This window comes from Rhinoderma darwinii, chromosome 1 (genome assembly GCF_050947455.1).
Source record: "Rhinoderma darwinii isolate aRhiDar2 chromosome 1, aRhiDar2.hap1, whole genome shotgun sequence".
NCBI classification, from domain to species: domain Eukaryota; kingdom Metazoa; phylum Chordata; class Amphibia; order Anura; family Rhinodermatidae; genus Rhinoderma; species Rhinoderma darwinii.
Genome location: NC_134687.1, coordinates 546,410,501 through 546,438,464, shown reverse-complemented (window position 1 = coordinate 546,438,464; position 27,964 = coordinate 546,410,501). Strand labels below are relative to the sequence as shown.

Sequence of the window (27,964 nt, the reverse complement as noted above, 5' to 3'; positions counted from 1 at the left end):
GAGTACCCCCTGCTATTTTTTTGGGACCCCAGTTCCTCTGCTTTGTGCATAGGCCTTGTTTCCCCATCAAAGGTATGTCTTTTTGACTGCAATTCTTCCATGAAGACCACTTCTGGCCAGAATTTTCCGAACAGTAAATGGGTGTCTCTGTGTCCCACTGGTTTCTGCCAGGTTTGAGCTAATAGCACTGCTGGACATCTTCCTATTTCAAAGGGAAGTAAGAATAATGTATCTTTGATCTCCTGCCCTAAGTTTCCTTGGCCGACCCCTGCGACTACAGTCCTCAACGTTGCCGATTTCTTTGTGCTTCTTCAGATGAGCTTCAACAGCACATCTTAAAACCCCGTCTTCTTTCAAATCTTTACCTGGTAGAGATCTGTCTGATGCAGTATAAATATCTTGTGTCTTGTTGCTGTGCTCAGTTTTGCCATGGTGGACCTGAGACATCAAACAGTCTTCTACAGCCTCCCCTTTATAGCAGAGCTTGGCTGTTCCTCACACAGTTTTAAACCTCCCACACAGATGTTTCTGTTAAAGGTAATGACTATGTTTCAACCTACATATGAAAATTATGATCATTATCACCTGTTTGGTATAATTGGTTAATCATACACCTGACTATAATCCTACAAAATCCATGACTTTGTGCAAGTGTACCTAGAATAATTGATGCTGTTTTGAAGGCAAAGGGTGGTCACAGCAAACATTGATTTGATTTAGATTTCTCTTCTGTTCATTCACTTTGTATTTTGTTAATTGATAAAACAAAAACTACTAACACTTGTATTTTTGAAAGTATCCTTACAGTGACACATTTTTCCACAACTGCCTAAAACTTTTGCACAGTAGCCATCTTTAACTTGATTATGATAACTGGCTGCAGCGTGATATCACACAATAAAAGCCATTGAAAAGTCATTGAAAAGTCAAGATAAGAGATCTAGCCATTGTTTATTTAATGCGTTAAAAGTCAAGGTAAAGACGGCTACATCTGTATACTGTATGTTGCTGTCACTTTAACATTACTTTTACTGTCTTGGTGTTAAAGAGCTTGAAAGGAGTTTGAAACAGTCCTAGAAGACCTTAGCATGTCATACACGATTTTTCAGGGCAATCTGGGAACTTTTGAGCAAATTTGCTCATCTCTATAGATTATCCAAGATCTGCTCTCAATTAATTATTGATAGAACTCCTGAGGTACCTTTTCTGTTGTCTTCTAAATAAGCAAACCCGAGTAACTGACCAGTTTGTAAGACCGCCGACATGACAGATTTCACACATAAAACTGTAATGAGAAATGTATAAAAACCCTGTGGTTGTCGTTTTGGAGACAAAGCATTAATCGTCTCATTTGATTAAGCAACTTCCTGTTTACTGCCTTTAGAACACAGTAGACCCTTAAGCCATGTTCACACGATGGAATTTTTGTGGTGGAATGCGCCACCAATTCCTCCGCAAAATTTCAATGGGAGGTGCATGCTTCTTTTTCCCGGTGGCTGATTTTTTTCAGCTAGCGGACAAAAGAAGCATCCTGCCCGATCTTCGGGTGAATTTTGACCAAACCTTACTTTGAAGCGGATGGGAGTAGGAATCTTCCTGCTGACAGCAGGAATAATTCTGCAGTGATTTTTGCGGCGGAACCTGCCAAGCAAAATTTGGCGTGTGAACATAGCCATTTGCATCGCATTCTTTACTCTGTGTCATATATTCTAACTTTTTAAATAATAGACTTATACATTTATATGTCTCGCATTACCTCACCTACTTTCTTCCCTCCCTTTCTATCTTAACCTTTAAGGTTGTTATTGAATTTATCCCTGTATATTCAGGACATGTGGTCTTTCTCTTTCTCACTCCATAATCATGTGACTGACCAATAGAAAATATACCTATGTCTGTATCTATGATCTATTTTACATTGTACATTCCAGATCATATTGTTCATGCAAAATGGACTTGTTTATTTTGTAATAATAAAAATAGATTTATATTGCTTTAGTCAACCCATTTTCATGTGCTCTTTGGTGGCATATAGATTGTGTTGTGTTGCTTTAGTTTTTTTTTTTTTTCAAAATGCAAAAAAATACATTAAAAAAACACCAGTGTGGACTGTAGTACAGCAAGCAGGCTGATTCCTGCTCTTATGGTAGATTGTTAACTCATCAAACAAACAAACAAACAAACAAACAAACAAACAACATATACAAACATGTATATATGTAAATATGTCAGGGGTAGGCCACATAAGGTTAATACTAAAATGACAGCAAGCATCATCCTCAACTACCAAAGTAAGTAGTTCAATGGCACATTATTCGGTGATACAATAAAGTAATACAATAGCACTTTATTCAGGTCTGTGTTACACAATTGAGCATGTACCATTATTACAAATGAAAGCACAGAGGTCTAAAAGGGTGCACTTGTGGTTATGGGGGGGGGGGGGTCAATATCCATCGATATGATAGATCTTGATTTTTCTCAAAAAAGGCTATGGCAATTGCGGACCCATTCATTTATATTGGCCACAGACACCTTTCTGTATATTTACGGATGTGTGTCCGTGCCGTAGAAATGATCTGCAAAATATAGAACATGTCCTATTCTTGTCCGCAATTGCGTCGCGGACTTGACCATAGAAATCTATGGGAGCTTCTGCAATTGCGGACGGCTACGGATTCGTATTTGCAGACAATAAAAACCCTTACGGCCGTGTGCATGAGGCCTAAATGTGACATATTGCTATCCCTCAAAATTATGTACAATATAGATATACGGTACTTAATAACGTCCAATTTTGGTGCGCACAAAACCAAATATTATCAAAAGTAAAATTCATGGAAAAGCTAAAATACAGAAAATCATAATTTTTTCCTTGTGTCTAAACTTTCCTTTTGCCTCTTATACACGGCCATAAAACGGTTCAGTTTTGTATGGAGCATAATAGGGCTCCCATTCTAGTGTATAGGACATTTTTCATTTTTTGTATTTAAAGAGGCTCTGTCACCACATTATAAGGGCCCTATCTCCTACATAATGTAGGTGACAGCAGTACTTTTTATTTAGAAAAACAATCAATTTTTACCACTTTATGAGCGATTTTTAGCTTTATGCTAATGAGTTTCTTAATGTCCAAGTGGGCGTGTTTTTACTTTAGACCAAGTGGGCGTTGTACATAGGAGTGTATGACGATGACCAATCAGTGACCAATCAGCGTCATGCACTATATCGCTATATCGCTATGTGCAGCCACATAAACACACTATAACATTACTGCAGTGTCATGATAATGAATATACATTACCTCCAGCCAGGACGTCATGTGTATTCAGAATCCTGTCACTTCTGTAGCGAGATTTACAGCAAGGCAAACGTAATTTCGTGAGATTACGATGTAACCTGTCATTTCAAACGAGATTACGTTTGCCTTGCTGTAATCTCACAGAAAAGATTCTGAAGTGGTCAGGATTCTGAATACACATCACGTCCTGGCTGGAGGTAATGTATATTCATTATCAGGACACTGCAGTAATGTTAGTGTGTGTGTATGAGGCTGCACATAACTATATCACTATCTGCAGTGTAAATGAATGGAGAGAAGTGCATGACGCTGATAGGTCAGCGTCATACACTCCTCTGTACAACACTTGGTCTAAAGTAAAAACACGCCCACTTGGGCATTAAGAAACTAATTAGCATAAAGCTAAAAATCGCTCATAAAGTGGTAAAAATAGATAGTTTTTCTAAATAAAAAGCACTGCTGTCACCTACATTACAGCGCCAATCTCCTTATGTAGGAGATAGGGCACTTATAATGTGGTGACAGAGTCTCTTTAACCCCTTCTGTGTTTCATACGTATTGCATACAACTACTACTACTACTTCTACTACTACTAATAATAAAACTAATAATACTGTACGGATTCTGTATGAATCCTAGAGAAAAACAAATTGTGCCATGCTCCATCGGAAGCAAAAAGCATAAATCTTTTCTTCCCTAGAAGCAATAAGTACAGAGTATGCCTCATTTATCAAAACTAGTTAATAAAAAATTATTACATTATTGCCCATAGCAACTAATCACAAAGCAACTTTTTCTAGAGTAGTTAAACCAGAGCTCAGATAGGTTGCTATGGATCACAAGGCCAGTTTTAATAAATGAGGCCTATATCCACACGTTTTGTCATTGCAAATTTGACAAATTCAAAGATGTTTTTATACCAGAAAATAAGTGCCGCCTGCCAACACGCCCCCCCATATGCCCGGTGGCGCCGCTAGCAGCTGTTATGTCTACTACAGCGGTAGCGCCGCAACTACGGGGACCGCGCCGCTGAGCCTCCAACAAGTATGGGCCGGGTGACACAGGCCCTGTCATGCCTGTAGGCGTCGCTAGCACCAGAGGGGGCCCCGATGCTAGCGACAGCCAAATACATGCATTAACGCTGAATGGCCGGGCATGCCCGACCATTCAGCGCCCTGCAATGGTGCCGCTTCCGTGCTTGAAAGGTGCTGATTGATGGGGCAAGTCATTCTGCCCCGCCAATCAGCATCATTGAACGACGCGTCATTCAGGTCTGCATTGCCATCAGCCTGCGCGGGAACTGGATCATGTGAGTATCTAAAGTTTTTTGTTTTTTTCTAATAAAACTGTGACTGGCATTATCTATAGTGGGGGCTCTATCTACAGGGGGGGTCATCTATATTTGAGCCACTATATACAGGGGGGTCTATATGTGGGCCACTACATACAGGGGTGGTCTATATGTGGGCCGCTATATACAGGGGGGTCTATATGTGGGGATGTGGGCCGCTATCTACAGGGGGGGGTCTATATGTGGGGATGTGGGCCACTATCTACAGGGGAGGGGGTTTATATGTGGGCCACTATCTACAGGGGGGTCTATATGTGGGCCACTATCTACAGGGGGGTCTATATGTGGGGCACTATATACAGGGGGAGCTATATGTGACACACTATATACAGGGATGGGTTACCTGTGGGGCACTAGCTACAGAGTGGCTATATGTAGGCCACTGTCTACAGGGGTGGGCTATATGTGGGACACTATATACAGGGCAAGCTATATGTGAGACTATCTACAGAGGTGGGCTATGCGTGGAGCACTATCTATAGGGGAAGCTATATGTAGGGCAGCACGGTGCTCAGTAGTTAGCACTATTGCCTTGAGTCCATATGTAGGCACTATCTACAGAGGGCTGTATGTGGGACACGTTCTACAGGGGCTTCTATGTAGGGCACTATCTACAGAGGCTTTATGGTGGTCACTATCTACAGGGGGCTATGGGGGCACTATCTACAGGGGGCACGGTGTGTGTGGGACACAGTGTATGGCACTATTATAATCAGGGACACAGTGTATGGCGCTATTATAGTTAGTGGTGCAGTGTATGGTGCTTTATTATATTTAGAGTTATTGAGAATTTTAACTTCGCTTATAAGTGCAGAAATGCTTTAAAAGTGAGAAGATGAAGACATCTGAGCGGAAAACTGCAGAAATGGGTCGTGGCCAGAAGAAATCTATCATAGAGGTCTGGACCGGAGGGAGAAGAAAAGAACTAGAATCTGAGACGGTGAGTCACTTAATGTAAATGTTTATTCTGCCACTAATCAGAACTGCAGTCACTGTATGATCTGCAGTGAGATGATGGTGGTATGATTTTTTTTTTGTGAAACAGCATCCCCCAGCATATCCTGACCATTGTTCGGGCCATGCTGGGAGCTGTAGTTTTACGCCGTACAAACCTATACGGCTGGGGTTACACTAAATTGAGCTGTATTTTTTCTGGTGTTGTATATATGTACTTATCTTGGTTCTGATGCTGTATGTAAGTACTGAGCTTTGTTCTGGTGCTGTATATACATATGAGATTGGTTTTGGTGTTGTGTATATGTAATGAGTTTGGTTCTGGGCATGTATATATGTACTGAGCTTTGTTCTGGTGCTGTATATATGTACTGAACTTGGTTCTGGAGCTGTATTTATGTACTGAGGTTTGTTCTGGTGCTGTATATATGTATGGGCTTTGTTCTAGTGCTGTATTTATGTACTGAGCTTTGTTCTAGTGCTGTATATATTTACTGAGCTTGGTTCTGGTGCTGTATATAAGTCAGAGCTTGGTTCTGGATCTGTAATTATAGAGGATATATTTATAATAACAAAATTGCAGGGCAGATGGAATTTTCTCAATTAATTGTATATTTAATGGGAAACTGTCAGGTAGTGTTAACCCCTTGAACCGCCACCATGTGGTAATACATGACCTGACAATATTTCCAAACATTCCCTTGTATGTTTCTTTCAGATGCAGCAAAATATTTAAAATCCACTTTTAAAATGGCACACACTATAAGCTAATTACTCATTAGAGGGTCATGGGGCAGTGCCGCTATCCTAAAGTCACATAGTCCTGCCTTCAAACCCACCTTTCCATGTTTGAGTGACATCTTGCTGGCTGATACAACTTTCTCGGATGCACTATTGCCTTGTGGCACTATACACAAGGGGGGGCTGTGTGGCACTAGACACAAAGGGGGGGCTGTGTGGCACTATACACAAGGGGGAGCTGTGTGGCACTCTATCTACAGGGGGCTGAGTGCTGCACTATCTATTAAGGGGGGATGTGCTACACTATCTACTAAGGGGGGCCGTGTGGCACTATATACAAGGGAGGGGGGCTGTGTGGCACTATATACAGTGGGAGCTGTATAGCGCTGTATACAGTGGGGGCTTTATGGCGATATCTACAGGGGGCTGTATGGCACTATCTACAAGGAGGAGGGGATGCTATCTACAAATGGGTTGTGACACTGTCTATAGGCGGGGCTATATAGCACTGCCTACAAGGGGGCTGTATGGCACATTCTACAGGGGGCACTATTTATAAGGCGGGATGATTGCGGCACCCGGGGGGGGGGGGCCCGGTCAAGAGTTTGCTATGGGGCCCAGTATTACCTAGTTACGCCCCTGCAGAAAATGCTAATATTTAAGCTGAGGCGAAGCCGAATCACATAAATTATATATTTAGCTCTTGACATATTTCACTATACAAATATAAACCTGAAATGTTATTGCCAGGAAACTTGTGAAATTAACAAATTAGTGGTGCTGATTATGACTCTCACCACCCAACGCATGTGGGTTGAGCTGACAACAGGTTTTGTCATGGGCATCAGCATCTCACAGTGGACAGTGTTGACATGAGTATTTAGGTTACATGGGCCTGTAAAGCAGTTGACGCATAACACCCTAGCCCTTCTGGCAGCAGACAATTGAATACATTTTATTTGACACATTAATGAGATCCCACATATCCCATTTTAAGACCTACAGCTGTCATTAAAATATGTCACAGGGTTTACATAGCCCTTCTGCCATTTCAATTTTAACCTTTTCCTGTCACAGTTGAATGTAAGTCCCTTTTTGCATCTTCCTTGTTTAAATTTATCTAATAAATAAATGCAGATTGTATAAATTCGCCATAACCTGATAATGTGCAGGCTTTGAATTTTCCTGGCAATGTGACTTTTAACTACCGATGCCAAAACTGAAAAGCTGACATGCACTGCAGATTTAGATCCTGCTGCAGATGAATAGAGTGTAAGTGGAAAGAAAAAGAACAAAAATGTAAATCACACATTAATACGGATTCTATAACACGGTCATAGCTAAGGTAAGCACAGTATTAGTATCATGCAGTCATTCCATACATTAGGATATTAATATATCTCCTATCTTTAGAATGAAGGACACTGCAGTAACATTAAATGGATGTGATCAGATAGACAGCAAGACTTTCACACAGATCAGTGATACTGTATTGCAGAACTGTAAACCCAGGGTTACTTTATAATGAGCAGCAAACATTGCAAAATGAGAATACAAATGCAAACTTAGCAAAAGTAAAGAAAGGTTGGATGGGGGGTAAAGTCAATGCAGCAGAATATGAGCCAGGGAGGCAGGGAGCAAACAGCCCCATATTATATATCACATAAATGCCTGAAAACAAATCGACTTGCCTACTTTTAGCGTAGACTTACCGTGGACGTGAATGATCCTGTCGTGGTGCAGTGTGGAGTCCCTGGCATGATGATCAGCCCAACAGAAGGATATTAGCACCAGGAAAAGTACCCTCTTCATCTTCGGATACCAAATGGATCTCCCTCACTGAAAAGGCATAACATAGAAAGAGGATTGTGAAAACTGCTGCTCCTGCTGCCCAACTTGTTACAGCATTACCGTCAGTGGGAAAATGCCTGACAACATTGCTTGTCCTGTTCTGCACTACAGAAGTTACTGCAACTGATATGTCATAAGGTAAATGTTGCAGCAACCATCCAGTGGTCTTATATTAGTACATAGCTATTCCACAAGAATTATTGTCAATAGTCAAGTAACAAATTAAATTTCTGCTTAATGATACATAATAGAAGAGATATATTGATTCCGCTAAATTAATTATTTTAGTATGCCAAGTCAATAAGAACTAAAAGAGCGTGTTATTTTAACCATTTGTATTGTCTGGTTTAATGTGATTTATAGCGTAGCGTTTAAAATCTTGATTTTATATAGCATGGTAGTACTATACGCTACCACTGCAGTTGTACAGATTGGTTCTCAATTCATCGCTATCTAGAATGCTGACACGTTTATTTAATGTGTGTAGACAGTCACTACAATCAGCCTCTGCAGAGAGAAGCTTAAGCCTCTAGGAATGAATTATGAAAAAGGGTTAAAAATAGTAGAAGAGGTAAAATAATAACTTATAAGATGAATGACAGGAAAATAATATAATATGAAAATGTGCTAAGGTTTAAAAGGCAATATGTATCAAGATATTTACATATTTGTGTGATAAATAAAATATTATATCGATAATACACTATGGACAATAAAACAAATAAAACAATATACAATAAATATTACATTTTTCTTTTTTTTATTTCTAGGCAAATAGGAAATAGTGCCTGGAGTACTAAGAGGTATGATCTAAATTCCATATTGTTTATTTATACATAGCAATGAATAATTTTAATATGAAAATAAAAAAATTATCACATACAGACACAGAACTATTAAGGACATTTCAACTATAGAGTGAGTTTAGGGTGGTTTTTTTGCCATGGATTTTGCTGCAAACCGGTTGCAAATCCACAGACAATCTGCGGCAAAATGTGGGTATATCACATATGAAATTTGCCACTTGGTTGCAACTGATTTCTCCCTTTGCATATCAGCATGTCCTCAAATTTGCAACAAAAAAATATGTCTTAGCATGGCCTTACCCTCAGGCTTTATCCACACTGTTGTGTTACAACAGTGGGTAAGTACTGTATATTCATTACTAATCGGCCTTCCCCTTAATAAATTCTTCCCCTCTTCAATCTATCCTGAGGTGCAGCTCTCCACAGTGCTGCACTTCCACACATCTCCTCCCTGATCTCTGTCTACCACCCTAGTCGTGCTCTACGTTCTGCCAACGACCTTCGATTCAAATTCTCCATAATCCGAACTCCCACTCCCGTCTCCAAGATTTTTCTCGTGCTGCACTAGTCCGCTGGAATGTGCTACCCCAGACAATCAGATTTGTTTCTAACATTCACAGTTTTATGCGTGCCCTGAAAACACATTTTTTTAGACAGACCTATCACATTCCCTAATCGGACTTCTTTCCGTGGCCCCACTATTATATTAGTCATCAGAATCTGCCCCCTCATTTAGCAGTATCTCCCACACTACTTGCACCCTAAGGTATTTTATATCTGTCATACACAGATACTGGCTGGTGACCGGCACATACAGCATTATGTTTACTATCCCATGTGTATAAAAGATGGCTTGACCATTGTACAGAACAAGCACTATTTACATTTTGTGTCACCCCTCTTTCCTTATAGATTGTAAGCAGGGGCGTAACTAGGAAAGACTGGGCCCCATAGCAAACTTTTGACTGCCCCCCTCCCCTGGGTGCCATACAAACACCCCTTGTAGATAGTGCCTCCCTGTAGATTCCGCCACACAGCGCCCCCCTGTAGATAGCACCATGCAGCCCCCTCCCTGTATAAAGCGCCATACAGCCCCCTGTAGATAGCGTCATACTGCCCCCTCCCTGTCAAGGGCATAGCTAAAGGCTCATAGGCCCCGATACAAAAGTCCTTCTTGGACCCCCTCAACTTCTCATGACCGCCGGCCTGCAGCTTTCAGCTGCATCCCTTAGTCGCCTAAGTGACCCAACGATACAGCACTAGCAGCCAGAGGCGTCACTAAGGACTTAAAACGTCAGGGGCATTAGCCCCAATACATATCCCCCCAAAAATGTGTATGCGTGTATGTATGTGTGTGTCTGTATATATATATATATATAGGAGACAGCATATCTATAGCACTATGACCCTATAGCTATGGAAAGGATTAGATACAATGGCTCAGCAGACAGTATCACACATGATAGGATTAGATATAGGACTCAGCTCGCTGACATTGCGTCTTCAGCGCTGGACCAGAACATTTAAGATAATAATTGCTTTGCTTTTTTATGTGTTACTAATTTTTTTAGTCTTTTTTTTTTTTACAGGTTCGGTTGTTGGACTACTTTGGATTCAAGTACTACGTCAATGACTGAGTTTTTTTTTATTCTCAATAAAATGGTTAACAAGGGTTGTGTGGTGCTTTTTTTTATTTCAATAAAATATTTGTTCTATGTATTTTTTTAAACTTTATTACTACCACCTTACTAATTGACATTGACAATAGGAGGCTGAGAAATTTGCCTGCGGCACTCAATGGACGCGGACGAAAAACGCAGCAAAAAACACAGCAAACGGCAGGGGAAAATCTGCCTCAAAATTCCAGACAGAATTTTGAGGCAGATTTTTCTGCCTGAAAAAAACTATGTGAACAGGGCCTTAAGGCGCAGAAACCGCTCCGCAAAACTCGTCAAAAACCGGCCGAAAATGCCTCCCATTGATTCCAATGGGAGGCGGAGGCGGTTTTCTCCCGCGAGCGGTAAAACCGCCTCACAGGAGAAAGAGGGGACATGCCCTATCCTCGCTCGGTTACGCCTTTGACCTCCCATTGACATCAATGGGAGGCAGAGAAAGCGTATTTCGCAGAGTTTTTTGCCCGTACCACTCAATGGGCGCGAGCGAAAAACGCTGCAAAAATCGCGGCAAACGGCGTGCAGGAAGGTCAAAATCTGCCTCAAAATCCCAAACGGAATTTTGAGGCAGAATTTTCCTCCTGCAAAAAACTCTGTGTGAACACAGCCTTAGGCTTCAGTATAGTTGTTAGGGGAAGTTCACACTGAGTTTTTTTGGCACGTTTTTTGACGCAGAAACCATGTCGGAAACCGCGACAAAAAACGTCCGAAAGCGCCTCCCATTCAAATTAACGGGAGGCGCTTTCGGACGTTTTTTTTTCCTGCAAGTGGTAAAAAACACTTGCAGGAAAAACAAGCGTAATGCCCTTTCTTCGGGCGTTTCTGTCTCTGACTTCCCATTGACATCAATGTCAGGCCGAAAAATGCCACAAAAAAACGTCTCGAAGAACGCGGGAAGTGTTCTGCCGGCAGGTCAAAATCTGCCTCAAAATTCCTGAAGGAATTTTGAGGCAGATTTTTCTACCTAAAAACTTCTCCCTCCTCCCTTGAACTTTTTAACTTAATCTACCTGTCCTCTGCAGGTCCTCTGCCCCTCCTGTGACTGTCCTATGCCTGTCCTATGAGACAGTACTTCAGCCGTCCTGACTGTCCTGCGCCTGAAGTCTTGCGTCGTTCCCTTTAGATCCGCCCCTATCCTCTTCCGGCCTGAGCGCTCCTACCACCTGATCCAGGTCCCAGCATCGCCATCGTATTCAAATGTGGCAGTGCAGTGGCTAGCACCGGGCATCCGGGCCCCCCCCCGGATACCTAGTGTTACTGATGCTACTAGGCATGAGGGGGCCCGTGCCGCCAGGCTTGGCACCTAATGTAATGTGCCTGGCAGAGCAACACGGGCCTCCTCATGCCGCGGGCCCCGTAGCAGCAGCTACGGCTGCTACTGTGGTAGTTACGCCACTGATTCTAAGCTCTTACGAGCAGGGTCCTCATTCTTCTTGTGTGAATTGTTAATTAGTTTGGTCACTATGTAATGTCTGATATTGTCTGTACATGTTCCCTCTGATTTGTAAAGTGCTGCGGAATATGTGGGTGCTATATAAATAAAGATTATTATTATATTTAGCGCATCTGATCCCCTCAGGGGAAGCAGGGGACACTTTCTTACAATCTAACAATCTAATGTCTATGGGCCTTGCATAATCTTGGCTGAAAGCTGCAATCGGGTAAACAAGGATTTAACAGGATGGATTTTTCCTGTTCAATCTTTTCGTTTCCCCGGAAGATAAGTGCCACTAGAGGTGTCTGGCAGCCACTTATCCTACTAAACGATTAAAATAACATACTCATTTAACCAAGGTGAACATGATGTGGAAAATTGATCTGTGAGCTGCGGGTAGCAATTCAATATCTATGTCCATCTTTATTCTAAACTTAGACTGTTGGAGAGCTAAACTCATGACCATGAGCAGATTTTGTTGCAGAAATTTCTGTGAATGAGAATCAATTCCATTTATCTAAGGACACTTTCATACGCCAATATTTCTGTCAGTATTTTGCATGAGTATTCGGAAGCCAAAACCAGGAGTGGCCTTTACACAGAGAAAAAAATTGAATGGAAAGTTTCCACATCTTCCATGTTTTGGACCCCCTCCTGGTTTTGACTTCCAAATACTGATGAAAAATACTGACCAGAATACTGCCGCGTGAAAGTGGCCTAATGGGGGTTGTTTCTGCAGCAGGTGAATGGATTTCTGCATGTTCCATTTAGATGGATTGAACCAAATTTTTTTTTCAGTAAATTTCTGCAACAAAATATTCCACTTTAGGCAGTAACATCTGTAAGGCCAGGATCACACACACACAGTTTTGATGCAGGTTTTGGTGCAGTTTTTGGCTCAGTATTTTTAGCAAAAGCCAAAAGTGGATCCCAGAGGAAGAAACAGTATAAAGAAAAGATGCATCTTTCTTTTGTGTCGACTCCTGTGTTTGGCTGAAAAAAAAACTGAACCTAAACTGGCCTTAAAGTTGTTTTGTTAGACTGTGTTCACACAGTGTATCAGTTTGCCGCATGGTCAAACCACACTACCACAATGTGTGAATGCAACGTGTAAGCTACGGGAGAGTGTTATTAAATTGATTATTCTATATAGTGATCATAAAACCAATTGGAAGGGAGTTATGGCCTGCTCACATCTGCGTTGGAGGGTCTGTTTGGGGCCTTTGTCACAGTTCTGGTCCAAAATGCTGTAAACAATAGCACAGCATGCTGCACTATTTTTTTCGGTAAAACGACGGACACCTCGACAGAAACACAATGGAACCCATTAAAGTCAATGGGTTGTGCCGGTCGTCGGTCTTGCAATAGAACCAGTGCTTCCGGTATTTTCATTGTTCTGCTCCTCTAATAGAGCAAAGCAACGTAAACACCAAATGCAGCTGTAAACAGGCCCTTAGTTGATAACAGGATAGGTGATCATTTTCTGAACGCAGGGGGTCCCACCACTGAGTCTCCCACTGTTTGTGAGAATGGGAGTTCCGAACCAATAGATTCTCCTCAGTGCTTGACCCCAGTGAGAAGAACATTGAATGGGGGCAGCGGTTGAGTATGTGCACTGCCGCTCTATTCAAAGTCTATGGGAATGTTGGATACAGCCGAGTACATCGCTTGGCTGTTTCCGTCATTCTCACAGACCATGAATGGAGCGTCAGGCACATGTTCAACCGCTGCTCAATTCAAGCTTCTATTCACTGCGGAGGTTGCAGTGAAGAGGATCAAGGAGTTTGGTACGCCCGTTCTTATAATCAGTGGTGTCCAAGTGGTGGGACTCCCAGTGACCCAAAAATTATCAATAATCCTGTGGATAGGTGGTAGTTTATGATTTTTGCAATACCCCTTTAAATTTTACATGTCAGCTATGTACTAACTGCAATAACGAAGCATAGTCTTAAATAGTATTTCCAAATCATGATTTATTTTATATATGTTTTTCTTCTTTTGATGTGGAGGCAGTTATACAGTAATTTAAATGGAGGGCTGTTCCCATGATTTGACAATGGACACAGGGTATAATATAAGCATTAACACCCTAACAACTACCGGTTAACCCCTTCAACTCCAGTGATACTAGGCATGAGGAATATCATCATTAATCCATAAACCACCTTAAACAATAATGGATAGTAGAATTATCCTCTAAAACAACAAGTTTTGTCTAGTCTTTGCATGACAGTATTATGTGGGAACCAAGTTACTGCTGTATTATGTGGGTACACTGTTATGGCAGTATTATGTGGGCGCTATTATATAGCAGTATTATTTAAGCAATAAATTGCAATATAATGAGGAATTATATGGCAGTATAATGTGGGCTCTATGTGAATGCCATTGTTATGTGAGTTATATATGGCAGTAATATATAGACACTTTTGGACAACTGTTTCCTTAAGTGATGTGACTTTGGCTAGGCATCCAATTTTCTTAAAACTACTCTGGTGAATAGAGACTTGAAGGGTTAGAAGTTTTAGGGGATCTAAGCTGGAACACTGAATGCGTAAACATGTAAAAGTGACCCTATGGTATTTGAATCTTTGGATTTATTCATATTATGGCTAATTTCTCTGTCAACATTGAGTAAACTTCGTGCATACATTGAATATGCCTTCATCACCATTAACTGATATGCTAAGCCGACTGGAAATCATAACAAAAAAATGGAAATAAAAGTGAAGGTCAGGTTTTATAGCAATACATTTGTTAATTGCTATGTATCCACGATGTATTGGATAGTATAAAAGAGAACATAAATCATAGTTTATGCAGCATACTAAGAAATAGAATACTCTCAATATAATTCTCAGTAATTCCACAGCATAAAAGCTATTCAAGTTTTGTAATAACGAACATGTGAAAGATTGCATTAGAAAGTCACAGAATGCTAGATTACGTGTTAAGTTTAGTGTAGGACAGAAAGGTTACTCCAAATTGCATACTTTGCTTTGAAATTGTGATTTTATCCGTGGGGAACTTGATCAGTACATTGCAATTTTGAGTAAGACCTTAAGCTCTACAAAACGTATTGACTACTTGGAGCATGCTACATCTGCTAAGTAATATTTTACACATGGTTTAAACATAACACACATCCAATAATTACAGTGATTTATTACTATTTAGCAAATTATTTTTAGAAAGAATATATAGTCAAAAGTGACCTATTGTTTAAATCAAATTTTTACATGAAACTGAATTTTTGCAATTTTTTGGTTTCTTTTTCATTTTCCATGTCACTTGTTACATTAAAAAAAAACAACTGAAATATTGTATCTTTCATGCTGTTTACTGAGCTGTCACAATAGACTGACACCACTTGTTCTGCAGGTCACTTCTCAGCAGACATCTCATTATAATCACAGGCAGAATTACAATGAAAATTAACACCTCTATTATAAATCTGGTGGCTGATAACACAGGATCACACGATTGACAATAGGTGATGGGGACAACTCACCTAATACTGTCTTCTTCCTCCCTTTACAATAACCTATGCACAGAGCATGCCCACAACATTCTCTCATAGAAATCAATAGGTCTTTTCTGACTGAGGTTTCTTATGTCCATGTGGCTGCTGTTAAACATATCTCTGGACTGCTGTTCATATAGTGGAGCAGCAGCTCAGGCTAGATAGCAGCTACGATAATTATGTATGAAAAAATAAAATAAAAATATATTAGAAAAAAATATCTTTTACTTTTTGAGATACAGCTGCTCTATATTCTCCATATAGAGCAGCTGTATCTTATGCGGAATCTTGTACCAGTCAGTTGTGCGGGACTGAGGGGTTCAGTGAAAGCGGGTGCAGGATCCACCTGTTATCCTTCACATCTAAGTTCATAACTTAGATGTGATAGATTACAGGTGGATCCTGTCAGAGACATGCAGAACCAGCCGACACTGAACCAGTCAGGTCTTCGGGACAGTGAAAAATGGCCGTGTGACGGACGTTATTTAAAAGGCCGTTACACGGCTGTTTTCAGAACAATGAAGTTCAATGGGTATATTCACATGGCCGTCTTTTTAACGGCCCGTGAATATTGGCCGTCAAAAAATAGGACATGTCCTATTTTTGGCTGTTTTCACGGCCAGACGGCTCCTATAGAAGTCAATGGATCAGATTTTACTGGATGTTTTTCAGGAAACAATCCCTATAACGGCCGGTAAAGACTGATCCTGGCTGAGGACTCCCTGTACACAGCGCTACTTTGAGTGCTGAGCCCGGGGAAGCCCTTGACATTACTGTTGTAAAGGGAAGTGTTTTATATATATTTATATCTATGTACATGTAGTGTAGATATATATATATATATATATATATATATGTATTTGTCCCTCCAGAAAGGTGTCATCTACTCAGACAGCCTGGGGGGTGTAAAACAAAGAATTAACTAATCCAGGTAGAAGGAAGTTCCAACTGCCCTTCCAGCCCCCTACTAGATACCATGAGGCCCAGGCCCCTCCCTTTCACATGCATGAGCCTGTGTGGTCACACAGGTGTGCACAGGGAGGTTTAAAAGGACAAATGTTCCCAAAGCTCTCTCTCTTTTGTTCCTGCTACCTGGCTCCACTAAGGGTCTCCACTTCCCTCCTGGCCTGCTCTTGGCTCATGGCCCTTCCTGAGAGACCACATGGACTGCTAAGTATCCACGTGTAGCAGCAGCTACACGTTATGATCTCCCCCCTCCTTACTTCAACACTTGTAGCCCTGAGTCCCTGTTTACCCTTGCTGCCCTGAGTAACTTACTAGCCCTGCTGTACCTGTTTAACCCTTTCCCACCATTTACACAGCAACCCATTCCCCTTGATAACTCATTGCTGAACCCTTAGAGTATAGGGAAAGTGATATTAGGTAGCATGTATTGGATTGTAACGTAACTGTATTCTGTGTATGTTTAGGTAAGTGGGTGGAGGCATAACATAGGATACCGTGTTTATAGTGTACTACGTATAGTGTGAGTATACTCAGTATATATTAACGTGTTATGTGTATTGGGGTATACTGATACTATACGGTGATCAGTTACTGTGTTCTGTGTTGGGTTTGTGTATTTTATATGTAAGTGTGATTATTGTTAGTAATAAATATTACCCTTTATTTACTATACAATTGTATTTATTGTACGGTCCTATTCCGTAGAAGCAAAGCAAAGCAAGTAGACGTTAGTATAAGGAAAAGGTAGGGGAACTAGGCATAACCCTAGTGACCCTGATTATAAAGGGGGTAGTAATAGTGGGCGACCAAGTAGGTGAAACCCAGCTATTATACCAGCCCTTGTACACACGTGGGTGAGTGTGTAGTGAGCATATATATAGTATATTTATATATTATATTGTGCCCTTTTACAACTGTCTATATAAGGACAGTGAAGTCAGGGCTTTCAACAATGGAATACCCGTCCGGAGCATTGCAAGATGTCTGACTGGGGACTCCAGTCTTACATATAGCACCCCTCCATGTAGATAGCACCCACCTGCCTGAATATAGCAACCCCCCATCCCCCATAGATAGTACCACTGTGGTTACCTATAAGAGCGGAATCCCCGGTGGCAAGACCCCGCTCTGGCAGTGGATTCCGCTCCTGTAGAAGCTCCCGGCGTCACTATCCATATATGGACAGTAACATCAAGGGGTTACCCCTGGAGCGGGATCCCCAGCCTGCTCTGGCAGGATATTCCGCTCTCCTGACGTCACTGTCCATATATGGACAGAGACGTCAGGGGCTTCGTCTATGAGCAGAATCCCCGGCCAGAGGGATTCCGCACATACATTGAGCTATAGTGGCGCTATCTACAGGGTAGGGGGGTGGTATCTACAATGGGTGGTGGTATCTACAAGGTGGGTTCTATCTACAGGGGGGTGCTATCTACAGGGTGGTGCTATATAGGGGGTGTGGCACCATCAACAGGGGACACTCAGGCGCTATCTACATGGGCACTGTGGCACTATCTACAGGGGACACTGTAGTGCCATCTACATGGGCACTGTGTCACTATGTGGGCTCTGTTGCACTATCTACAATAGACACTGTGGAACTATGTGGGCACTGGCACTTTATATGTGGACACTGTGGCACTATCTACAGTGGGCACTGTGGCACTATGTGGGCACTGTGGCACTATGTGGGCACTGTAGTACTATCTGGGCACTGGCCCTATGTGGGCATTATCTGCAGTGGGCACTGTGGCACTATATACAGGGACATTGTGGCACTATCTACTTGTGCACTGGGGTGTTTACAGGGGGCTGGTACAAAAAAACCCTGACAAATGAAATCCATCCTTTTTTTTATGATAATAAAAATAGTTCAAAGGTTGTTGGAGTTTATGTTTCGTGGAATCTTTGCAGAAGTTGTGAGTTTGATCCTCTAAATGCACATTTACTTTCCTAGTGTATGAGCATGTAAAATACATTTAAGGTTTCGCTATGAAGAAACAGGTAAATTATAATGTACCAGATATCATTTTTATATGGTGCTGTTTTGTCAGCATGCTTACTCTTTACTGTAAACAGCACCTTTACCCAACATATTTACTTTAATCTTCCCATTGGCTACTTGTAAAGCAAAACTCTGTTGAGTATCATAGTCATTGGCGGAATTGATTAAATTACTTACGCCAGTTTTCTAGAAGTAAGTAGATGCAAATTTTTGTGCAAGTTATAGCAATGCTAAAATTTGCAACTTTTCACAAATTTTGCCCTTTTTGAAAAGTAGAGAGAAAAGTGTGTGGGAGGGTGCGGGGCTACCATCGGTCCGACAGATTACTATCATTTACGTCAGAAATTGTCTTAAATTATAATGCAAATCTACACCTGTTAATAACAGAATCAAGGGGATTATTTACTGTAAGAGACTATGTAACTCTCTGCGACAGGATGCTGTGATTGCTGATTGATTGAAAAATGTTCAAAGGAGTCTGGATGATAAAAAAGTCAGTTTAGAAAGTATCGTTTGTAATTGATTGAGAATTAGCTAAAGGACCGTATCCAGAGAGTTGTGGTCAATGATTCCAACTCTGAATGGTCCCCGGTAATAAGTGGTGTACCCCAGGGTTCAGTGCTGGGACCGCTATTATTCAACTTATTTATTAATGATATAGACGATTGGATTAATAGCACTATTTCTATTTTTGCAGATGATACCAAGCTATGTAATATAGTTCAGTCTATGGAAGATGTTCATGAATTGCAAGCGGATTTAAACAAACTAAGGTTTGGGCATCCACTTGGCAAATTAGGTTTAATGTACTGTAGATAAATGTAAAGTTATACACCTGTGTACGAACAACCTGCATGCATCATATGTCCTAGGGGGAGCTACAGTGGGGGAGTCACTTGTTGAGAAGTATCTGGGTGTACTTGTAAATCATAAACTAAATAACAGCATGCAGTGTCAATCAGCTGCTTCAAGGGCCAGCAAGATATTGTCGTGTATTAAAAGAGGCATGGACTCGCGGGACAGGGATGTAATATTACCACTTTACAAAGCATTAGTGAGGCCTCATCTAGAATATGCAGTTCAGTTCTGGGCTCCAGTTCCTAGAAAGGATGCCCTGGAGTTGGAAAAAATACAAAGAAGAGCAACGAAGCTAATAAGGGGCATGGAGAATCTAAGTTATGAGGAAAGATTAAAAGAACTAAACCTATTTAGTCTTGAAAAAAGACGACTAAGGGGGGACATGATTAACTTATCTAAATATATTAATGGCACATACACTACCGTTCAAAAGTTTAGGGTCACTTAGAAATTTCCTTATTTTTGAAAGAAAAGCACAATTTTTTTTCAATGAAGATAACATTAAATTACTCAGAAATACACTCTATACATTGTTAATGTGCTAAATGACTATTCTAGCTGCAAACGTCTGGTTTTTAATGCAATATCTACATAGGTGTATAGAGGCCCATTTCCAGCAACCATCACTCCAGTGTTCTAATGGTACATTGTGTTTGCTAACTGTGTTAGAAGGCTAATGGATGATTAGAAAACACTTGAAAACCCTTGTGCAATTATGTTAGCACTGCTGTAAACAGTTTTGCTGTTTAGAGGAGCTATAAAACTGACCTTCCTTTGAGATAGTTGCGACTCTAGAGCATTACATTTGTGGGTTCGATTAAACTCTCCAAATGGCTAGAAAAAGAGAGCTTTCATGTGAAACTCGACAGTCTATTCTTGTTCTTAGAAATGAAGGCTATTCCATGCGAGAAATGCCAAGAAACTGAAGATTTCCTACAACGGTGTGTACTACTCCCTTCAGAGGACAGCACACACAGGCTGTAACCAGAGTAGAAAGAGAAGTGGGATGCCCCGCTGCACAACTGAGCAACAAGACAAGTAGAGTCTCTAGTTTGAGAAATAGACGCCTCACAGGTCCTCAACTGGTAGCTTCATTAAATAGTACCCGCAAAACGCCAGTGTCAACGTCTACAGTGAAGAGGCGACTCCGGGATGCTGGCCTTCAGGGCAGAGTGGCAAAGAAAAAGCCATATCTGTGGCTGGCTAATAAAAGGAAAATATTAATGGGCAAAAGCACACAGACATTGGACAGAGGAAGATTGGAAAAAAGTGTTATGGACAGACGAATCGAAGTTTGAGGTGTTTGGATCACACAGAAGAACATTTGTGAGACGCAGAACAACTGAAAAGATGCTGGAAGAGTGCCTGACGCCATCTGTCAAGCATGGTGTAGGTAATGTGATGGTCTGGGGGTTGCTTTGGTGCTGGTAAGGTGGGAGATTTGTACAAGGTAAAAGGGATTTTGAATAAGGAAGGCTATCACTCCATTTTGCAACGCCATGCCATACCCTGTGGACAGCGCTTGATTGGAGCCAATTTCATCCTACAACAGGACAATGACCCAAAGCACACCTCCAAATTATGCAAGAACTATTTATGGAAGAAGCAGGCAGCTGGTATTCTATCTGTAATGGAGTGGCCAGCGCAGTCACCAGATCTCAACCCCATAGAGCTGTTGTGGGAGCAGCTTGACCGTATGGTACGCAAGAAGTGCCCATCAAGCCAATCCAACTTGTGGGAGGGCCTTCTGGAAGCATGGGGTGAAATTTCTCCCGATTACCTCAGCAAATTAACAGCTAGAATGCCAAAGGTCTGCAATGCTGTAATTGCTGCAAATGAAGCATTATTTGACGAAAGCAAAGTTTGAAGGAGAAAATTATTATTTCAAACAAAAATCATTATTTCTAACCTTGTCAATGTCTTGACTATATTTTCTAGTCATTTTGCAACTCATTTGATAAATATAAGTGGGAGTTTTCATGGAAAACACAAAATTGTCTGGGTGACCCCAAACTTTTGAACGGTAGTGTACAAAAAATATGGTGAAGTCCTGTTCCATGTAAAACCACCCAAAAAACAAGGGGGCACTCCCTCCGTCTGGAGAAAAAAAGGTTTAACCTGCAGAGGCGACAAGCTTTCTTTACTGTGAGTACTGTAAATCCATGGAATAGTCTACTGCAGGAGCTGGTCACAGCAGGGACAGTAGATGGCTTTAAAAAAGGCTTAGATAATTTCCTAGAACAAAAAAATATAAGCTCTTATGTGTAGAAATTTTTTACTTCCCCTTTCCCATCCCTTGGTTGAACTTGATGGACATGTGTCTTTTTTCAACCGTACAAACTATGTAACTATGTAATACCACATTTGTCCTGCAGCGGCCGCTACAGGAGAAATGTGCAGCCACCCACATCTTCTCCTGGCGATCATACAGTGTATTCAGAACGTTTTCAGACCCTTTCACTTTTTTCACATTTTGTTATGTTGAGGCCTTATGCTAAAATAAAAAAAATTCACGTTTTCCCCATCTTTCTGCACTCAATACCCCAAAATGACAAAGAGAAAACAGAATTTTAGAAATTTTTAAAAAATTCTTACAAATTAATAACTCAATTTTCACATGGACATAAATAGTCAGACCCTTTGCTATGGCACTTGAATTTTGATCTGGGGGACTCCCATTTCTCTAGATCATCTTTGAAATGGCTATACACCTTGATTGGGGCCCACCTGTGGTAAATTTATTTGTTTGGACATGATTTTGAAAGCTACACTCCTGTCTATATAAGGTCTCACAGCTGACAATGCATTTCAGAGCAAAAACCAGGCCATGAGGAGGAAAGAACTGCCTGTAGAGCACACAGACAGAATTATGTGGAGGCACAGATTCAGAGAAGGGGACAAAAAAATGCACTGAAAGTTCCCAAGAGCACGGTGGCCTCCATAATTCTTAAATTGAAGACGTTTGCAACAACCAGTACTTTTCCTGGAGCTGGCCATCACACCAAACTAAGTAATAAGAGGAGAAGGGCCATGGTAAGAGAGGTGTCCAAGAACCCAATGGTCTCCCTTGCTAAGCTTCAACGAACCTGTGTGCAGATGTGTCAACCATCACTTCAGCACTCCACGAATCTGGACTTTATGGCAGAGTGGCCAATAAGAGGCCTCTCGTCAAGAAAAGACACATGAAAGCCCATCGCAAAAAAGCACCTAAAGGATTATTAGACTGTAAGAAACAAGATTCTGTGGTCTGATGAAGCCAAGATTGAACTTTCTGACCACAATTCTAAGCTTCATGTCTGAAGGAAACCAGACTCTGCCTATCTCCTGCCCAATACCATTCATTCAGTGAAGCACGGTGGTGGCAGCATCATGCTGTGGGGATATTTTTCAGTGGCTTGTACAGGGAGACTGGTCAGGATTGAGGGAAACATGAATGGAGAAAAGTACAGAACTATTCCTTATGAAAACCTAAGCCAGAGTGCTTTGAACCTCAGAATGTGCCAAAGGTTCACCTTCCAACAAGAGAATGACCCGAAGCACACAGCCAAGACAACACAGGAGTGGCTTACGGACAACTCTGTGAATGTTCTTGAGTGGCCCAGCCAGAGCCCTGACTTGAACTCAATCGAACATCTTCGGAGAGTCCAGAAAATGGCTGTCCACCAACAGTCCAAATCCAACCTGACAGAGCGCGATAGGATCTGCAGAGAAGAATGCCAAATTCGAGGTGTGCAAACCTTGTGGCATCAAACCCAAGAAGAATGGGGGATGTTATCACTGCCAATGGTGCTTCAACTAAGTACGGAGTAAAAGGTTTGAATACTTACGTCAATGCAATATTTTAGTTTTTCTTTTTCAATAAATTAGCAAAAATTACTAACATTCTGTTTTCACTTTGACATTATGGGGTATTGAGCGCAGAATGGTGGGCAAAAACTAGATTTTTTTTTTTAATTTTAGCACAGGGCCTCATTTACCACAGGTGGACTTCAATCAAGGTGTAGAAACATTTCAAAGATGAACTAGAGTAATGGGAGTCCCCCAGAGCTAAGTAATGGGTCTTCAGTTACAGAAAGGATTGTTCAGATGGCACTACCACTTTAAGGCAGAACTGAAATGCCTTTTAAGACACTTGGGAGTATTAACTGCCTACATTATCATTGAGTTTTCCTTCATTTTTCTCTGTTAATATTTCATACTTTATGCAACAGTCTTTACTTGCCTTATTGAAAGATAATCTTTGAGAGAATGATCCATGAAAATAGTTCATTAAGTAGTTAGAAATAGATTAAGGACGCTCTACAATAGAACAGATTCATAAAACACCTTGTTATAGGAGGGCATGTTAAAATTCTAAGACGGTTTGTTTCATCAAAATTTCAGTCACCTTTGCCTCCAAATGTCATAAAGGAGAAATGTTCAACAGAACTGAAATTCTCTCTGGAAAAGCATTCTGCTCTATAAAAATGAAATGTTCACGGACTGGAGAATTATATGTGTCATTCGGATAACAAATGAAAATTGAAAAGCGGTTCAGTCTTACAATGCATGAATACTATTGTCAGACAGAAAGGCATTTATCCTAAAAGATAATTCCAATGTAATCACAGACAAGCCCCATATAGACAAGAGGTCATTTTAATAAATTCTTCAAGAAGCAAAATTGTATGAAAAGTAGAGAAAATATATGCACTAGTCTAAGAAGAAGAAAACTAATTTTATGACAAAGCATTGTACAAGAGAAGTTAACATTTTACAGATTCTTTTCAAACTTTTTTTTTTAACTTTTTAGTAAAGTGATCTATGAAGTACAACAAGAACACCTCCCCCATGATCTCCTGGTATGCACCAAGCATAAATCTATTTTTAGCATTATGGCAATGAATACAGCTATACCCCAGGAAGTATTTAATCATTCTTTGAAAATCCTTTTTACATACTAGTAACTGCTGACTAGGTGTCATACTGTTTCTATCTGACTTTTGTATGTCAGATTTCTTCTTACTGAGCTCTATAAGATGCCAGACCTCTACTCCTTAATTTCTCTTATATGGAGACTACTTTTTCTTTCATTTACTTGTGTTCCAAATCACTCATTTCCCAGCTCTCCTTTATGCCACACCACTCGTTTTACAGTTTTTCTGGGTGTTAGACCGCACCTTATCCAACTTTCTGTGTGCCAGACCACTCGTTCTACAGCTCTTCTGTGTGCCAGACCACTCCTTCTACAGCTCTTCTATGTGCCAGACCACTCCTTCTACAGCTCTTCTGTGTGCCAGACCACTCCTTCTTCAGCTCTACTGTGTGCCAGACTACTCCTTCTACAGCTCTTCTGTGTGCCAGACCACTCCTTTTTAGAGGTCTATCTTTTGTGCCAAACCATTATTTTTTTTAGCTCTTGTAACAACTTGCAGGTATGTGGACCCACTGGGCCACTCCGCCGTAACGAGCAGCTGCTGATCAACAGTGTCTGTGAGAGTCAGTAATACTAAAGTACCTAGAAGGTCATAAGTGGGTAAATGCCTGACAGTCAGGGGGAATCAGGCTTGTGCAGGATGACAAAGTGAATCTAGGGCTCCGGACTGGAGTAGTGATGTCGTCTCGGACACTGGACTTGGCTAGGAAACCGGACTGGAGTAGTGCAGTCATCTCAGACACTGGGTTTCGTATGGGCACCGGACACAGGTGGTGAAGTTATCTCGGACACTCGGTTTGGGACGGGCACCGGACACAGATGATGAAGTAGTGTAATGTCCGTGGCAGGGGCTGTCTGCTCCAATCCCCTCCTGACAGCCGCAGCCACGAGTCGGCAAGAGCTGGCCCAAGCCTCCTTCTCAGGAGATGCCAGCGCTCGCTTCCACTCACTTCAGCCAGATCCCGTAGGGTGCGCGCGCACGCTCATGCCCACTCTTAAAGGGGCAGCGCACGTACCGGACTTTTGATGAACTTTGACCCGTGAGTACTCTGGACTATAAGAGGGGTCCAGCCCCCTGCTTCTATGACTGAGTGTTGTTGATGTTTCCTAGTTTGTCTATGTGATGGCCTCCTAGTGTGTTTCCTGTTTCCTGTTCCTGTACCTGTTCCAGTTCCTGTTCCTGTTCCTTGCATTCCATACCCTCCTGGTCGAGCACTGTGCTGTGCCAATGTTGTGTCATGCTGTATTCCACGTCTGACATGCTTCACCTCGCCTGACGTCTACCTGCTGCCTAGTCCTAGCCGAGCCTGCCCTGCTGCTGTCTGAGCTGAGCAGGTACCTATACGAACTATAGACATTCACCTGCACCCTGTTGGCCAGCTGCCTTACCGTCAAGGCGGTACAGCTCAGTGGGTCCACAGACCCTTCGTGATAAGTAGTCTCGGACACTAGGTTTGGCACGGGCACCGGAAACAGATGGTGAAGTCGTCTCCGATACTCGACATAAGCACTGGAACTAAACACAGATACTGGATACTGGAACAGGATACAGGATACAGCTAAGGAACATTTGCAAGACAAACATAGGGAAGACAGAGCATTGCTCAGGCAAGGTGAAAGTGGGCAGAGTCCTTTTTTAAGTCCCGGGTGTGTAAGGATGGGATAGGGACTAAGGTGCAGGTATGCGCGCCGGCCCTTTAATACCGGGGAGAGAGCGTGCGCGCACACCCTAGAAGTCACAGCTGGAGGAGCGACCAGTGTGTGCTGACGTCTCTGGAGGAGGAGATGCCAGCAAGTCCTGAGAGGCCTGCTGTCGCAGCTGCCGGTAAGTGGGGAATGCCGGTGGTCAGTGACGGCAGGCATTACAGCTCTTCTGTGTGTCAAATTGATCAATCTCCAGCTCTGTTGTGTGCCAGACCACTCCTTTTACAGTTCTTCTGTAGCTCTGCCAGACAAATCCTTTTAGAGATCATCTGTGTGCCACACCACTCTTTGTTCAGTTCTTCTCGTCAGACCACTACTTCTTTAACTCTTCTGTCTCAAACCTCTCTTTCTGCAGCTATTCTGTGTGCCAGACTACTCCCTATCCAGCTGTACAGTGGCAGACTGCTGTTTCTGCAGCTATTCTGTGTGCCAGACTACTCCCTATCCAGCTGTACTGTGCCAGACCGCTCTTTCTGCAGCTATTCTCTGTGCCAGACTACTCCCTATCCAGCTGTACTGTGCCAGACCGCTCTTTCTGCAGCTATTCTGTGTGCCAGACGCCTCCTTATCCAGCTCTACTGCGTGTCAGACCACTCCTGCTGCAGCTCTTCTTTGTGCCAGACCACTCATTATCCATGTCTTCTGTATACCAGACTACACCTTCTCCAGCTCTTCTGTGTGCCAAACCAATCCTTATACATCAGCGTGACAGATTCCTCATTGTACAGCCTTGCTATGTGCTAGGCCACTCAATACCAATTTCTTCTATCTCTGCCATCTATTGTTACACAAAGTTTCATCTCATACCCCTTTTCATCGTTTTATATACATATATATATATATATATATATATATATATATATATATATATATATATTTATATATGTGTATATATATATATATACATCTGCTTTTTATAAAGGAGGCTGACAGAAAGAATGACTGTTTTGTTAACATTTTAGTCACAGATATTTAAAAAAACATGCATATGTCAATATAAATTATTAACTTTTTGGAAGAAAATTCTTTGTTTTTGAAAAATAATTTTATTTGCAATCCAAAGACTTAGACAATGTGACGGTTCGGTCAAAATAACATGACCTTTTTCAGTCGGATTGCGTTTAGGCTGGGTTCACACGTGGCGGAATTTCACTTAAATTCCGCTGCGGACACTCCGCAGCGTTAATCCGCAGCGGAGCCGTTTGTCCATTGACTTACACTTTAATTTAGCAGTGTTCGTTTAGACGAGGCGTAAAATTCCGCTGCGGAGCATAGGCTGCGGAGCGGAATTTGGTGTCCGCAGCATGCTCTGTCTGTTGCGGAGCAGTGGCGGACTCATGGCGGAATTTCTCCATTGACTTCAATGGAGATTCTAAGTTCCGCAATGAAGTCCGCAGCTGTCATGCACATGTCATGTGTGCTGCGGATGCGTCTTGCTTTTTTAACTTGACATTTCTTCATTCTGGCTGGACCTATGTATTTCTAGGTCTACAGCCAGACTGAGGAAGTCAATGGGGCTCCCGTAATGACGGGAGCGTTGCTAGGAGACGTCAGTAAATAGTCACTGTCCAGGGTGCTGAAAGAGTTAAGCGATCGGCAGTAACTGTTTCTGCACCCGGGACAGTGACTACCGATCCCAATATACATGTATCTGTAAAAAAAAATGAAGTTCGTACTTACCGAGAACTCCCTGCTTCTGTCTCCAGTCCGGCCTCCCAGGATGACGTTTGAGTCTAAGTGACGGCTGCAGCCAATCACAGGCCAAGCACAGGCTGCAGCGGTCACATGGACTGGCGCGTCATCCAGGGAGGTCGGGCTGGATGCCGAAAGAGGGACGCGTCACCAAGACAACGGCCGGTAAGTATGAAATTCGTTTACTTT

General features: G+C 41.9%; 1 protein-coding gene and 1 long non-coding RNA gene across 2 annotated transcripts in view; one reads left to right on the top strand and one right to left on the bottom strand.

Annotated features, from left to right (window-relative positions):
• Window positions 1–27,964, bottom strand: part of HAPLN1 (hyaluronan and proteoglycan link protein 1) — a 128,788-nt gene that overhangs the window by 59,844 nt on the left and 40,980 nt on the right. Inside the window, exon 2 of the mRNA XM_075837585.1 lies at window positions 8,060–8,186. Coding sequence (XP_075693700.1) covers window positions 8,060–8,159 — 100 coding nt within the window. The 5' untranslated portion in view covers window positions 8,160–8,186. The remainder of the gene's footprint in view (window positions 1–8,059; window positions 8,187–27,964) is intronic.
• Window positions 7,910–10,676, top strand: LOC142660755 (uncharacterized). Its single transcript, XR_012850563.1, has 3 exons — window positions 7,910–8,336; window positions 8,969–9,001; window positions 10,594–10,676. It is a non-coding gene; the product is annotated as an uncharacterized LOC142660755 (long non-coding RNA).